This window comes from Aegilops tauschii, chromosome 2, assembly GCF_002575655.3.
Source record: "Aegilops tauschii subsp. strangulata cultivar AL8/78 chromosome 2, Aet v6.0, whole genome shotgun sequence".
In the NCBI taxonomy this organism is placed as follows: Eukaryota; Viridiplantae; Streptophyta; class Magnoliopsida; order Poales; family Poaceae; genus Aegilops; species Aegilops tauschii.
Genome location: NC_053036.3, coordinates 204,340,038 through 204,351,497, shown reverse-complemented (window position 1 = coordinate 204,351,497; position 11,460 = coordinate 204,340,038). Strand labels below are relative to the sequence as shown.

At 44.6% G+C, this 11,460-nt stretch overlaps 1 protein-coding gene across 1 annotated transcript; it reads left to right on the top strand.

Moving 5' to 3' along the window:
- The first annotated feature begins 301 nt into the window (after nt 1-301).
- LOC109733055 (xyloglucan galactosyltransferase KATAMARI1 homolog) lies at nt 302-1,960 on the top strand. Its single transcript, XM_020292256.2, has one exon. It carries the CDS (start codon nt 329-331, stop codon nt 1,889-1,891), a length of 1,563 nt encoding a protein of 520 aa, XP_020147845.1. The 5' UTR covers nt 302-328; the 3' UTR covers nt 1,892-1,960.
- Nucleotides 1,961-11,460: the final 9,500 nt, after the last annotated feature.

Here is an 11,460-nt window from a genome sequence, read left to right as displayed (position 1 = left end):
TCAATATACAGAGGAGAGAAGAGAAGAGAGAGACAACGTGCCTGTGCACGACGTTTATCGAGAAAAACAAATGCATGTGCACGACTGCACGTTCCCTCGGCTCCTTCACTTCCACGCGCCTGATTTATCGATCGATTGACTTCTATTATTATTAGCAAAAGGGGTTTGTCTATTGACTTGGTTCATGTCAACTCTCTAGTCTGAGCTGTGAGGTGTGAGCTGGGCCAGCCATCTGCACATAAATGAATTTCCCTTTCGAGATTCCCCGCGACCTCACCTCAGTCGGCGACACGTACGAGAGCAAGCGAGCGCGCGCGGGTGCGTGACCATGGAGAGGACAACGGCTGCGCACGGCGTCGGCGGCCGCTGGCTGCCTTGCCTCGTCTTGCTCGCCGTCCTGTCGGCCACGCCGTGGCTACTCATCATCCACTGCCACCGGGCGGCGTCCGTCAGCACGCCGCACCCGTCGCTCGTCACCGCCGCCCCCGCGTCCGGCCGCGAGGGCGGCTCCCAGCCGCGCTTTCCCTCCGTCCAGGAGCAGCAGGTCAAGAACCTCCTGATCGCCTCCGCTGCCGGGGACGAGGTGCGCCGGAGCAGTAACGTTGGCGTCACCGGGGAGGACGCGTGCCGGGGGCGGTACCTGTACGTCCACGACCTGCCCCCACGGTTCAACGCCGACATCCTCGCCGACTGCCGCCACTGGTACCCGTGGATGGACATGTGCCCGTACCTCGTTAACGGCGGCCTCGGCGCGCCCCTGGACAACGCGGACGGCGTGTTCGCCGACGAGGGCTGGTACGCCACCGACCACTTCGGCCTCGACGTCATCTTCCACGCTCGCGTCCGGCAGTACGAGTGCCTCACCAACGACTCCTCCCTCGCCGCCGCCGTTTTCGTGCCGTACTACGCTGGGTTTGACGTCGTGCGGCACCTGTGGAGCAACAACGCCACAGCCAAGGACGCCCTGCCGGTCGAGCTCGTCAACTGGCTGACGCGGCGGCCCGAGTGGCGCGCCATGGGCGGACGCGACCACTTCGTCATGTCCGGGAGGACGGCGTGGGACCATCAGCGGCAGACGGACAGCGACTCGGAGTGGGGCAACAAGCTGTTCCGTTTGCCGCCGGTGTGGAACATGACGGTGCTGTTGGTCGAGAAGCTGCCGTGGACGGACTTCGACTTCGCCGTGCCGTACCCGACCTACTTCCACCCGGCGAAAGACGCGGACGTCCTCCAGTGGCAGCAGCGGATGCAAGGCATGAAGCGGGAGTTCCTCTTCTCCTTCGCCGGCGGCGAGCGGCCCGGAGACCCGAATTCCATCCGGCACCACCTCATCCGGGAGTGCGGCGCCTCCAGCTTCTGCAACCTGGTGCAGTGCCACAAGAGCGAGAAGAACTGCCTCGTGCCCAGCACCTTCATGCGCGTCTTCCAGGGGGCGCGCTTCTGCCTGCAGCCGCCTGGCGACACGTACACGCGGCGGTCGGCGTTCGACGCCATCCTTGCCGGCTGCGTGCCGGTGTTCTTCCACCAAGACTCCGCGTACAGGCAGTACAGGTGGCACCTCCCTGACGATCGCGACACCTACTCCGTGTTCATTTCCGAGGAGGACGTGCGCAGCGGCAACGCCAGCAGCGTGGAGGAGACGCTCCGGCAGATCCCTCCGGAGGTGGCGGAGCGGATGACGGAGACTGTGATCGGGCTGATACCGAGGCTGGTGTACGCGGACCCGAGGTCGAAGCTGCAGACGCTCAGGGACGCCGTGGATTTCACGGTGGAGGCCGTCATCGACAGGGTCAGCAAGCTCAGGAAGGAGATGGACCATGGTGCGTCGGCGCGAGAGCATCTGACCCAAACAGCCACGAAGGTTTCTAGCAAAATCAAGACAGATTACTAATTAGGGAGGATAATCGATGCAACAGAAGCATGCATGCACGTTGACTTGTTGAGATTGTTTGTAAATTTATTTTTCTACAGTACCCCAACTGTATACTCCCTCCGTCCATAATATAAGACGGTTTTGCAAGCTACGTGAACTTGCAAAAACACATAGCTTGCAAAAACGTCTTATATTATGAGACGGAGGGAGTATATTTTTATAGAAGGCAGCAAAGTTAATTATAAGATATTTACGTCGGATGCAAACATTCAAGCAAAAAATTGCATCACACGGCCAAAAGTCTAGGCTACTCTCTCACAAATCTATGTAGGCCTTCAGCTCCAACACGGGCATCTTTCCGGTCATTGATCTCGCTAATCTGGTTCTTAGGCTGGTCATAATGGGCAAGAACATAAGCTAGTAACTTACACACTTCCCTAGACTATATTACTACCTCTATTGTGGGTAGGAATATCTATGTAGTGTCATGCAACGATGTATTTATTAGGTTATAGACTCATTGTTTCTTGGAGTGTGTGATGTTCTGATAACTTAGCTAGTTACCACAAGCACCTCTCTTTTCATTAAATATGTGCCACATAAGCAAAGTTGTATTGGAGCGTGTGATGTTACTCCTAAGTTCCGTTTAAGCTGCACCGCTGTTCTGATTTAGTGAGCCCTATTAAAGACGTGCGGATTCCTTTGCTTCCAGAGCGACCAAGCCGTAGTGATGAATGAGTTGAAATCATGCTTTTCCGCCCTACCCTCTCTATCAGTTTACAGGGCGTGCGCGTATCCCTAGGTCGTCAATTTGACCAACCTAATACAAGTCATATATTACAAAAAATATACCAATATAAACTTCAGATATTCTATTTTCAAACGGTATAATTTTTATGTTATATAGTTTATATTAGGGTGATAAAATTGACAACTTAGGTATACGCGCAGGACTTATAAACTGAAACGGAGGGAGTATTAAAGTTTCTCCGCTCATGCGGCCACCAAGCGATGAAAGTATCATGTGTCGTGGGGCAATGCACATTCAGACTCAGCTCATCTAGACAGTAATTCGAGACCTCACGAGCGAAAACACACTGCACAAGAATATGCTCGACGTTATCCTCCTCTTGCAGAGAAGTGTAGAAAGGGGAAGGCTGATCCTGTAAACCGTGTCTAGCGCAACGGTCGAAGGTCCAAAGTCGATGTTGTGCTGCCAGCCACGCAACGATTTTACACTTCAAAGGGGCCCAACTCCTTCATGTGGGCGTTGCGAAGGGGGCTCTAATCAAACCCTGACATGGTTGAATATACGTCGATCGTGCAGTGTACTCGCCAGAAGGGTCACCTGGCCAAGCAAAACTCTCATGTTCCTGAATATCCCGCGGGACTGAGGCAATGGCTTAGCATATGTGTCGTGAAGGAAAGATCTTCCGCAATGTCGTGCATTCATATGTTATTTCCCATCGCTTGCAACACAGTTCTCCTGTTACGTGTGCGCGTGTCAATATTGTCGTAGATTGTTGGAGCAATGTCCGAGATTGCAAATATGTGAATCCACAGATCACGCTAAAACAAAACGCGGTTCCCGTCTCCCACCTTGATTTTGACCAGGCTATCAAATATCGTGCGTGCCTCCTTATCATCGGACATGGGTATTCCTTGCCATGGTCTCTCAGTGTCAGTTCACCGTAACCATTCCCATCGCACCTTGAGTGCCATTGCTTGAAGTCGCATATTCTTAACACTAAGGCCACCAGAGCAAGTTGGTCTGCAAATTGTATTCCAAGCCATAAGGCACTACCCACCGTTCGCCTTTTCTTTCCTGCCCAAAAGAAGGAATGCATCCAAGTTTCAAGCTCCTCAAAGGCCCAAGCCGAAGCATCAGAGACCATTAGGTAGTGGATAGGACGTGATGCAGTGACCAATTTTACCAGAACAAGTCTTCCCGGGCGCTGAATAAGCCCACGTTGCCAAGCCGAGGCAAACTTCTTTGCTTGGTCAAGCATTGGTTTCCACTCTGCTTTCGTGAGCTGACGGATGGCCAACTGCAACCCTAGATATTTGCAAGGGAATTCACCCATTATGCATTGCAGAATGTCAGCTGCCCTCACTTGATCCTCTTGCTCCCCTTGGATAAGTATTGCAATGGACTTGGCATAATTAACGCACAACCTGGATGCCTTACCGAACACATGCAACACTTCCCTGACAAAACCCAGATCCTTATTCGACGGTCGCACAAACAAAGTGGCATCATTAGCATAGATTGACAGCCGTTGCATTGAATTGATACCCGTAAAGGAGCTGACCACCCCCATGTCCGCGGCCTTGAATAGAACCAGAGCTAGAACATCCATCATGATGATGAAAAGCAAGGGGTGAGATAGGGTCTCCTTGTCTACCACAAGCATGCGCGAAGCTCCTTCCTGGAATTACATTCACCAGCACCTTAGTGATTGCCGATCCGAGGAGGGTAGACACCCAGGCTAACCATTTTGGGCCAAATCCGTTGGTGCGGAGGACTTCAAACAAAAATGGCCAGGCCCATGAGTCAAAAGCTCTGGATATATCCAACTTTAAGAACATTGTTCTCTCCTTTCTAGCATGATTTTTTCTGGAAACTTGGCGCACAAAGAGGTAATTATCGTGAAGATTCCATCCTTGGATGAATGCAGACTGATTTGCCGCCACAGTCTCCTTCATTCTCTTCCTAACTCGATTTGCAAGTATTTTCGCAAACAACTTGGAAGCACTATTTGACATACTAATAGGGCGAAAGTCGCCTACTTCTTCTGCATCTGTCTTTTTGGGATGAGCGCTATATGAGCTTTCTATAGTTTCGCAAATCCTCTCCTATCCCCGACAAACAATTTAAGCATCACTTCCATCACATCGTGCTTGATAGTTGGCGAAGCTCTCTGATAAAAAGCCCTGATGAACCCAACCGCGGAAGTAGTGAGGTTAGGCGGGAGCTCCTTGATAGTGTTGCATACCTCCTCCTCGGAGAAAATTTCCCGCAGCTCCTGCAGATCAAAAGACTCCATCCCAAGGAAGTCCAGATTCAAAGAGCTCTCCCTAGGCCTCCCCCCATTGGCATCCTGATCCATGATGATTTATGTCCCTGATTTGACGCGAGGAATAATAAAAAATGATCGCCTCCATTTGCCATCGCTTGTAACAACTTTGTGTTAGCATCCCCTTCCCTAATCCACCTGATCGGAGATCGTTGGTGCTCAATGGTGTGCTCTAGAGATGCAAGACCCAACAGAGAAAGTTTGACCACGCGTCTCAGTCAGACTTCATATGTGGTCAACAGTCTAAACTCCCGTGCCTTGTCAAAGCGTAGAATAACATATTAGTCACCACCATCAAGATTTTGATGTTTGGAGCTTTTCTCTGTCCCTAAGCTTGCAACGATGCCGCGGTGTTCCTCAGCAAGACATCCAAAGGCTCGAGGTTGCGGTTGTTTGTACTGAAAGTCTAGAAATCATTGTGTTCTTGTGGTTAAAATAAAAAAAATTGGTCCCTGGTTTTCGTAGTTTCAGATTTCATGTTCACGTTAACACTGTTATCTATGAACTTTAGTGATACTCTTTTCCAATGTAGGAAGATAAGATTCATCATTTATGCGGACAATGTAGAGTATATTAGCAATTTTTCATGTGAATTAATCCTGAAATAAATCATGAGCATGACATTGACAATATTAAACACATACTAAAATTTAACCACATAAGCATGCACTAGGCACATGATACGTCCATTTTCCATCATGTTTTCCTATTATTATTTATAATGTTTTAGATCAATTCACTTTATGATGCAATTCCTATGTCTTTTCTCTCTTAATATGCAATATACACATGAAGAAGGAAATTGTCGGCAGCTGGAATTCGGGACCTAAAAGAGCTGCAACAGAGATAGCTATTCTCCGGAGCTCCAAATGACCTGAAATTTTACGGTGATTTTTTTGGAATATATAAAAATATTGGAAGGCAGAAGTACCACAGAAGAGTCACCATGGGCCCATAAGATAGGGGGCGTGCTCCCTACCCCTTAGGTGAACCATGGTGCCTTGTGGGGCCCACAGATGCCCTCTGGTGCCCATCTTCTGCTATATGAGGCCATTTGCCCACATAATCATCGAAGTAAGGATAGATAAGTGACAAATAACCAATCAAGAGTGAAAAAGTGTTACTTCTTCTTGAAGATGAGATAGACCCCCCCTAGATGTATGCAGGGGTAGAAATTTGAGAATCAATTTCTTGCAAGTCTTAGGAGTATGTGTGATACGTCTCCAACGTATCTATAATTTTTTATTGTTTCATGCTATTATATTATCAATCTTGGATGCTTTATATGCAATTTTATATCATTTTTAGGAACTAACCTATACAGTCAATGCGCAGTGCCAGTTCATATTTTCTGCATGTTTTTTTGGTTTTCAGGAAATCAAGACCAAATGAAGTCCAAACACGATAAAACTTTACAGTGATTTTTCTGGACCAAAAGGGACCCTAGAAGCTTCGGGAGGAGGCTTGAAGAGATACGAGAGCGCCACAAGCTCACATGGCGTGCCCCTTGAGCATGTGGGACCCACACAGCTCCGTTTGACCTAATCCCAACTCTATTAATTCCCATTATTCCTGAAACCAACAAAGAGCCACCCAAAACAATTTTTCTGCTGCTGCAAACTTCTGTTCTTCTGTAATTCCATCTAGAGGCCTTTTCCGGTACTCTGCCGGAGGGGGAATCAATCACGGAGGGCTTCTACATCAACCTTGCTGCCTCCCGATGATGTGTGAGTAGTTTACCACAGACCTACGGGTCCATAGCTAGTAGCTAGATGGCTACATCTCTCTCTTTGATGATCAATACAAAGTTCTCCATGACCTTCCTTGAGACCGATTCTATGTAATCGATCTCCTTTTGCGGTGTGTTTGCTGGGATATGATGAACTGTGGGTTTATGATTAGAATATTCATTGAAAGTAATTGAGTCTTTTCTCACTTTATTATGCATGATTGTTATAGCTTTGTATTTCTCTTCAATCTATCCATTTGGTTTGGCCAACTAGATTGATTTATTTTAAGTCGGAGAGGTGCTTTGTGATGTGTTCAATCTTGCGGTGACCTCACCCAGTGATAGTAGGGGTTGCGAGGCATGTATTGTATTGTTGCCATTAAGGGTAAAACGACATGGTTTAATCATATTGCTTGAGTTTATTCTGTCTACATTATGTCATCTTGCTTAAAAGCGTTAGTCTGCTTGTCCTGAACTTAATACCATAGATGCATGCTAGATAGAGGTCGATTGGTGGAGTAATAGTAGTAGATGCAGAATGGTTTTTATCAAGTTGTTATGGATGTAATGCCCATATGAATGATCATCCCCATGAATATTGATACGTCTTCGTCATATCTACTTTTCCTAACACTTTTACTCTTGTTTTGGACTCTAATTTGCATGATTTGAATGAAACTAACCCGGACTCGCGCTGTTTTCAGCAAAACTACCATGGTGTTGTTTTTGTGCAGAAATAGAAGTTCTCGGAATGGAACGGAACTTTTTGGAGATTTTTTACGGAATAAAAGAAAAATACTGGAGCCAAGAACCACAGGAGGGGGTCCCTGGGTGAGCACAACCCACCAGGGCGCCCCCCTTCTGGCACGCCCAGGTGGGTTGTGCCCACTTGGTGGCCTCACTAACCCTATCTCCGACGCTATAAAATCCTATTTTTGGAGAAAAAATGGGCGAGAAAGAGTTATCGCATTTCACGAGACGGAGCTGCCCCCACCTCCTCTTCTTCATCGGGAGGCCAGATCTGGAGTCCGTTTGGGGCTCGGGAGAGGGAATCTTCGATCTTCGTCATCACCAACCCTTCTCCATCGCCAATTCCATGATGCACCCCACCGGGAGTGAGTAATCCCTTCGTAGGCTCGCTGGTCGGTGAGGGAGTTGGATGAGATTCATCATGTAATCGAGTTAGTTTTGTTAGGGCTTGATCCCTAGTATCCATTATGTTCTGAGATTGATGTTGCTATGACTTTGCCATGCTTAATGCTTGTCACTTTGGGGCCGGGTGCCATGATTTCAGATCTGAACCATTTATGTTATCACCATTATATCTATGTTCTGGATCTGATCTTGCAAGTTATAGTTACCTATTACGTGTTATGATCCGTAAACCCCAGAGTGACAGTATTCGGGATACTTTCCGATGATGACCGTAGTTTGAGGAGTTCATGTATGCACTATGTGCTAATGCTTTGTTTCGGTTCTCTATTAAAAGGAGGCCTTAATATCCCTTAGTTTCCTTATGGACCCCGCTGCCACGGGAGGGTAGGACAAAAGATCTCATGCAAGTTCTTTCCATAAGCACGTATGACTATTTACGGAATACATGCCTACATTATATTTATGAAATGGAGCTAGTGTCATATCGCCCTAGATTATGACTATTATATGATGAGTATCATCCAACGAGTTCATCGATCCAATGCCAATGAATTTTCCATATATTGTTTCTGCTAAGTTACTATTGCTATTACTACTATCACTGGTACCATTACTATTACTGTTACTACTACTATCAAAGATATCATATTACTGTGCTACTAATCATATTGCTGCAGATAATTAATCTCCATTTGTGGTTGAATTGATAACTCAGCTGCTAATACTTGCAAGTATTCTTTGGCTCCCCTTGTGTCTAATCTATAAATTTGGGTTGAATACTCTACCCTCGAAAACTTTTGCGATCCCCTATACTTATGGGTTATCAAGACCTTTTTCTGGCGCCAATGCTGGGGAGCATAGCTATATTTGTTGAGTCACTGGGGATTATTATCAATTTATCACCATGAAGAATCTGAAGGATACAAAAACCAAGATCGTTCCCTCTAGGACAAGGGGAGGTAAGGAACTGCCATCACACTCTGCACTTGATTCACCTTCTGTTTTGAGTAGACTTGCAACACCACCACATGCTATTAATCCTGATATGTCGCAAGTTATTGATGATGCTACTTCTATAAATACTACTCATGATGATGCTACTACCTTGCTTGATGATGGTGTGCCACTAGGTGATTTTATTGATGAACAAATTGCTAGAGCTAAAAATATTGAGAATGCTGAAATTGATGAAATTTTTGAAACTGATGAAATGCCTGAAACTGAAAATCTTGAAACACCTATTAGACCTGCTCTCCTAGATATGAATTGCCTAAGGTCTTGAAGGTTATGTTATGGATGAGGAGACAGCTAGAGATTTTCTTGCTTGCAATGATAGAGATGATCTTAAGAAATGATTATGCAAACTGAAAGAGAAAATTTTGAATGCTAGAATGAAATGTGATCCTAAGTTTGCTACTTCACCTATCTTTGTTGATGATAAGGATTATGAATTCTCTGTCGACCTAGAGTTGATTACTTTGGTTGAATCTGATCCTTTCCATGGTTATGAAACTAAAAAATATTGTGGCACACCTTACTAAATTGAATGATATAGCCACCCTTTTTGCTCATGATGAGAAGATTCGCTATTACTATATTCTCAAATTATTTCTGTTCTCATTAAAGGGTGATGCTAAGATATGGTACAATGCTCTTGCTCCTAGTTGTGTGCGTAGTCCCCAGGATATGATTTATTACTTCTCTGAAAACTATTTTCCTGCTCATAAGAAACAAGCTGCCTTACAGGAAATATTTAACTTTGTGCAAATGGAAGAAGAGAGTCTCCCACAAGCTTGGGGGAGGCTTCTCCAACTGCTTAATGCTTGCCTGATCATCCTCTTAAGAAAAATGAAATACTTGATATCTTCTATAATGGACTAACCGATACTTCTAGGGTCTTCCTAGATAGTTGTGCTGGTTGTGTTTTCAGGGAACGAACTGTTGAACAAGATGAGGAATTATTGAATAATATATTAAAAAATATGATGATTGGACTCTTCCTGAACCACCACATAAACCCACTCCAAAGAAGAGGGGTATCTTGTATCTCAGTCTGAAAGATATGCAAGAGGCAAAGAAATCTATGAAGGAAAAAGGTATTAAAGCAGAGGATGTTAAAAATTTACCTCCTATTGAAGAGATACATGGACTTGACACACCACCACCCAAGGTGGTAGAGGTAAATTCTTTAATGAAATTTAATGAAAAGGACAATCCTTATAATATGCATCCTAGCTAGTCAATGCATTTATGAGTTTGATAATTACATTAGAAAGCAAGATCAGTTCAATGAAAATGTTATGAAACAATTGAAATATAATTCTGATATGATTGCTCGATTGAGTGACTTGTTATTTAGAATCTCCAATGATGTTAGAGGTGTAGGAAAACACGCCTCTATGGTTCATACTCAGCTAGAACAAGTTGCTAAATCGCAAAGAGAATTGCTTGATGAAATGAACAATAATATCAATGATCATGCTGTTAGAGTAATGACTAGAGGAGGTAGAATGACTCAGGAACCACTTTATCCTAATGGACATCCTAAAAGAATTGAACAAGACTCTCAAAGAATTAACACTGATGCACCTAGTCCTTCTAAAGAGAAGAAGAAAAAGAAAAATGATAGGACTTTGCATGCCTCTAGTGAACCTGAAATAGAAAAACCTCCTGATAATGATAATGATGTTTCTATCTCTGATGCTGAAACTCAATCTGGCTATGAACATTCACCTAGTGATAATGAAAAAGATAATGATGATGTTCATGAAGATACTCAACCAGACAATGATAAACAACCAGATAATGATGTTGTGATAGAACCAGCTGTTGATCATGATAACCCACAACCTAAAAATAAAAGATATGATAAAAGAGACTTCATTGATAGAAAACATGGAAAATAAAGAGAACCATGGGTTAAAAAACCATGCCCTTTCCACCTAAATCAACTAAGAAGAAAGATGATGAAGACTTTGAATGCTTTGCTGAAATGCTTAGGCCAGTCTTTTTGCGCACTTGTTTGAGTGATATATTAAAGATGGCCCCTTATGCAAAATATATGAAAGACATCATCTCTAATAAAAGAAAAATACCGGAAGTTGAAATCTCCACTATGCTTGCTAATTATTCTTTTGAGGATGGAGTACCTAAAAAACTTGGAGATCCGGGAATACCAACTATACCTTGCTGTATAAAAAGAAATTATGTCAAAACTGCTTTGTGTGATTTAGGGGCTCATGTTAGTGTTATGTCTTTCTCTTTATATAAAAGACTTGATTTGAATAAACTCACACCTACTGAAATATCTTTGCAAATGGCTGACAAATCAATTGCCATACCTATCGGTATTTGTGAGGATGTGCCCGTTGTTGTTGCAAATGTTACTATCTTAACTGACTTTGTTATACTTGAGATGCCCGAGACGACAACATGTCGATTGTCCTTGGTAGAACCTTCTTGAATACTGCATGGGCTGTTATAGATTGCAATAAAAGCAAGGTCACTTTTTATATCAATGGTAATGAGCATACGGTGCACTTTCCGAAGAAACAATTCCAAGTGAATGGTATTAATGTTATTAAAAAATCTCCGACACTCACTATTGGAAGTTTTCAACTACCTCT

Coding starts and splice junctions, on each gene's coding strand:
- LOC109733055 (XM_020292256.2), top strand. CDS start 329: ATGGAGAGGACAACGGCTGCGCACGGCGTCGGCGGCCGCTGGCTGCCT.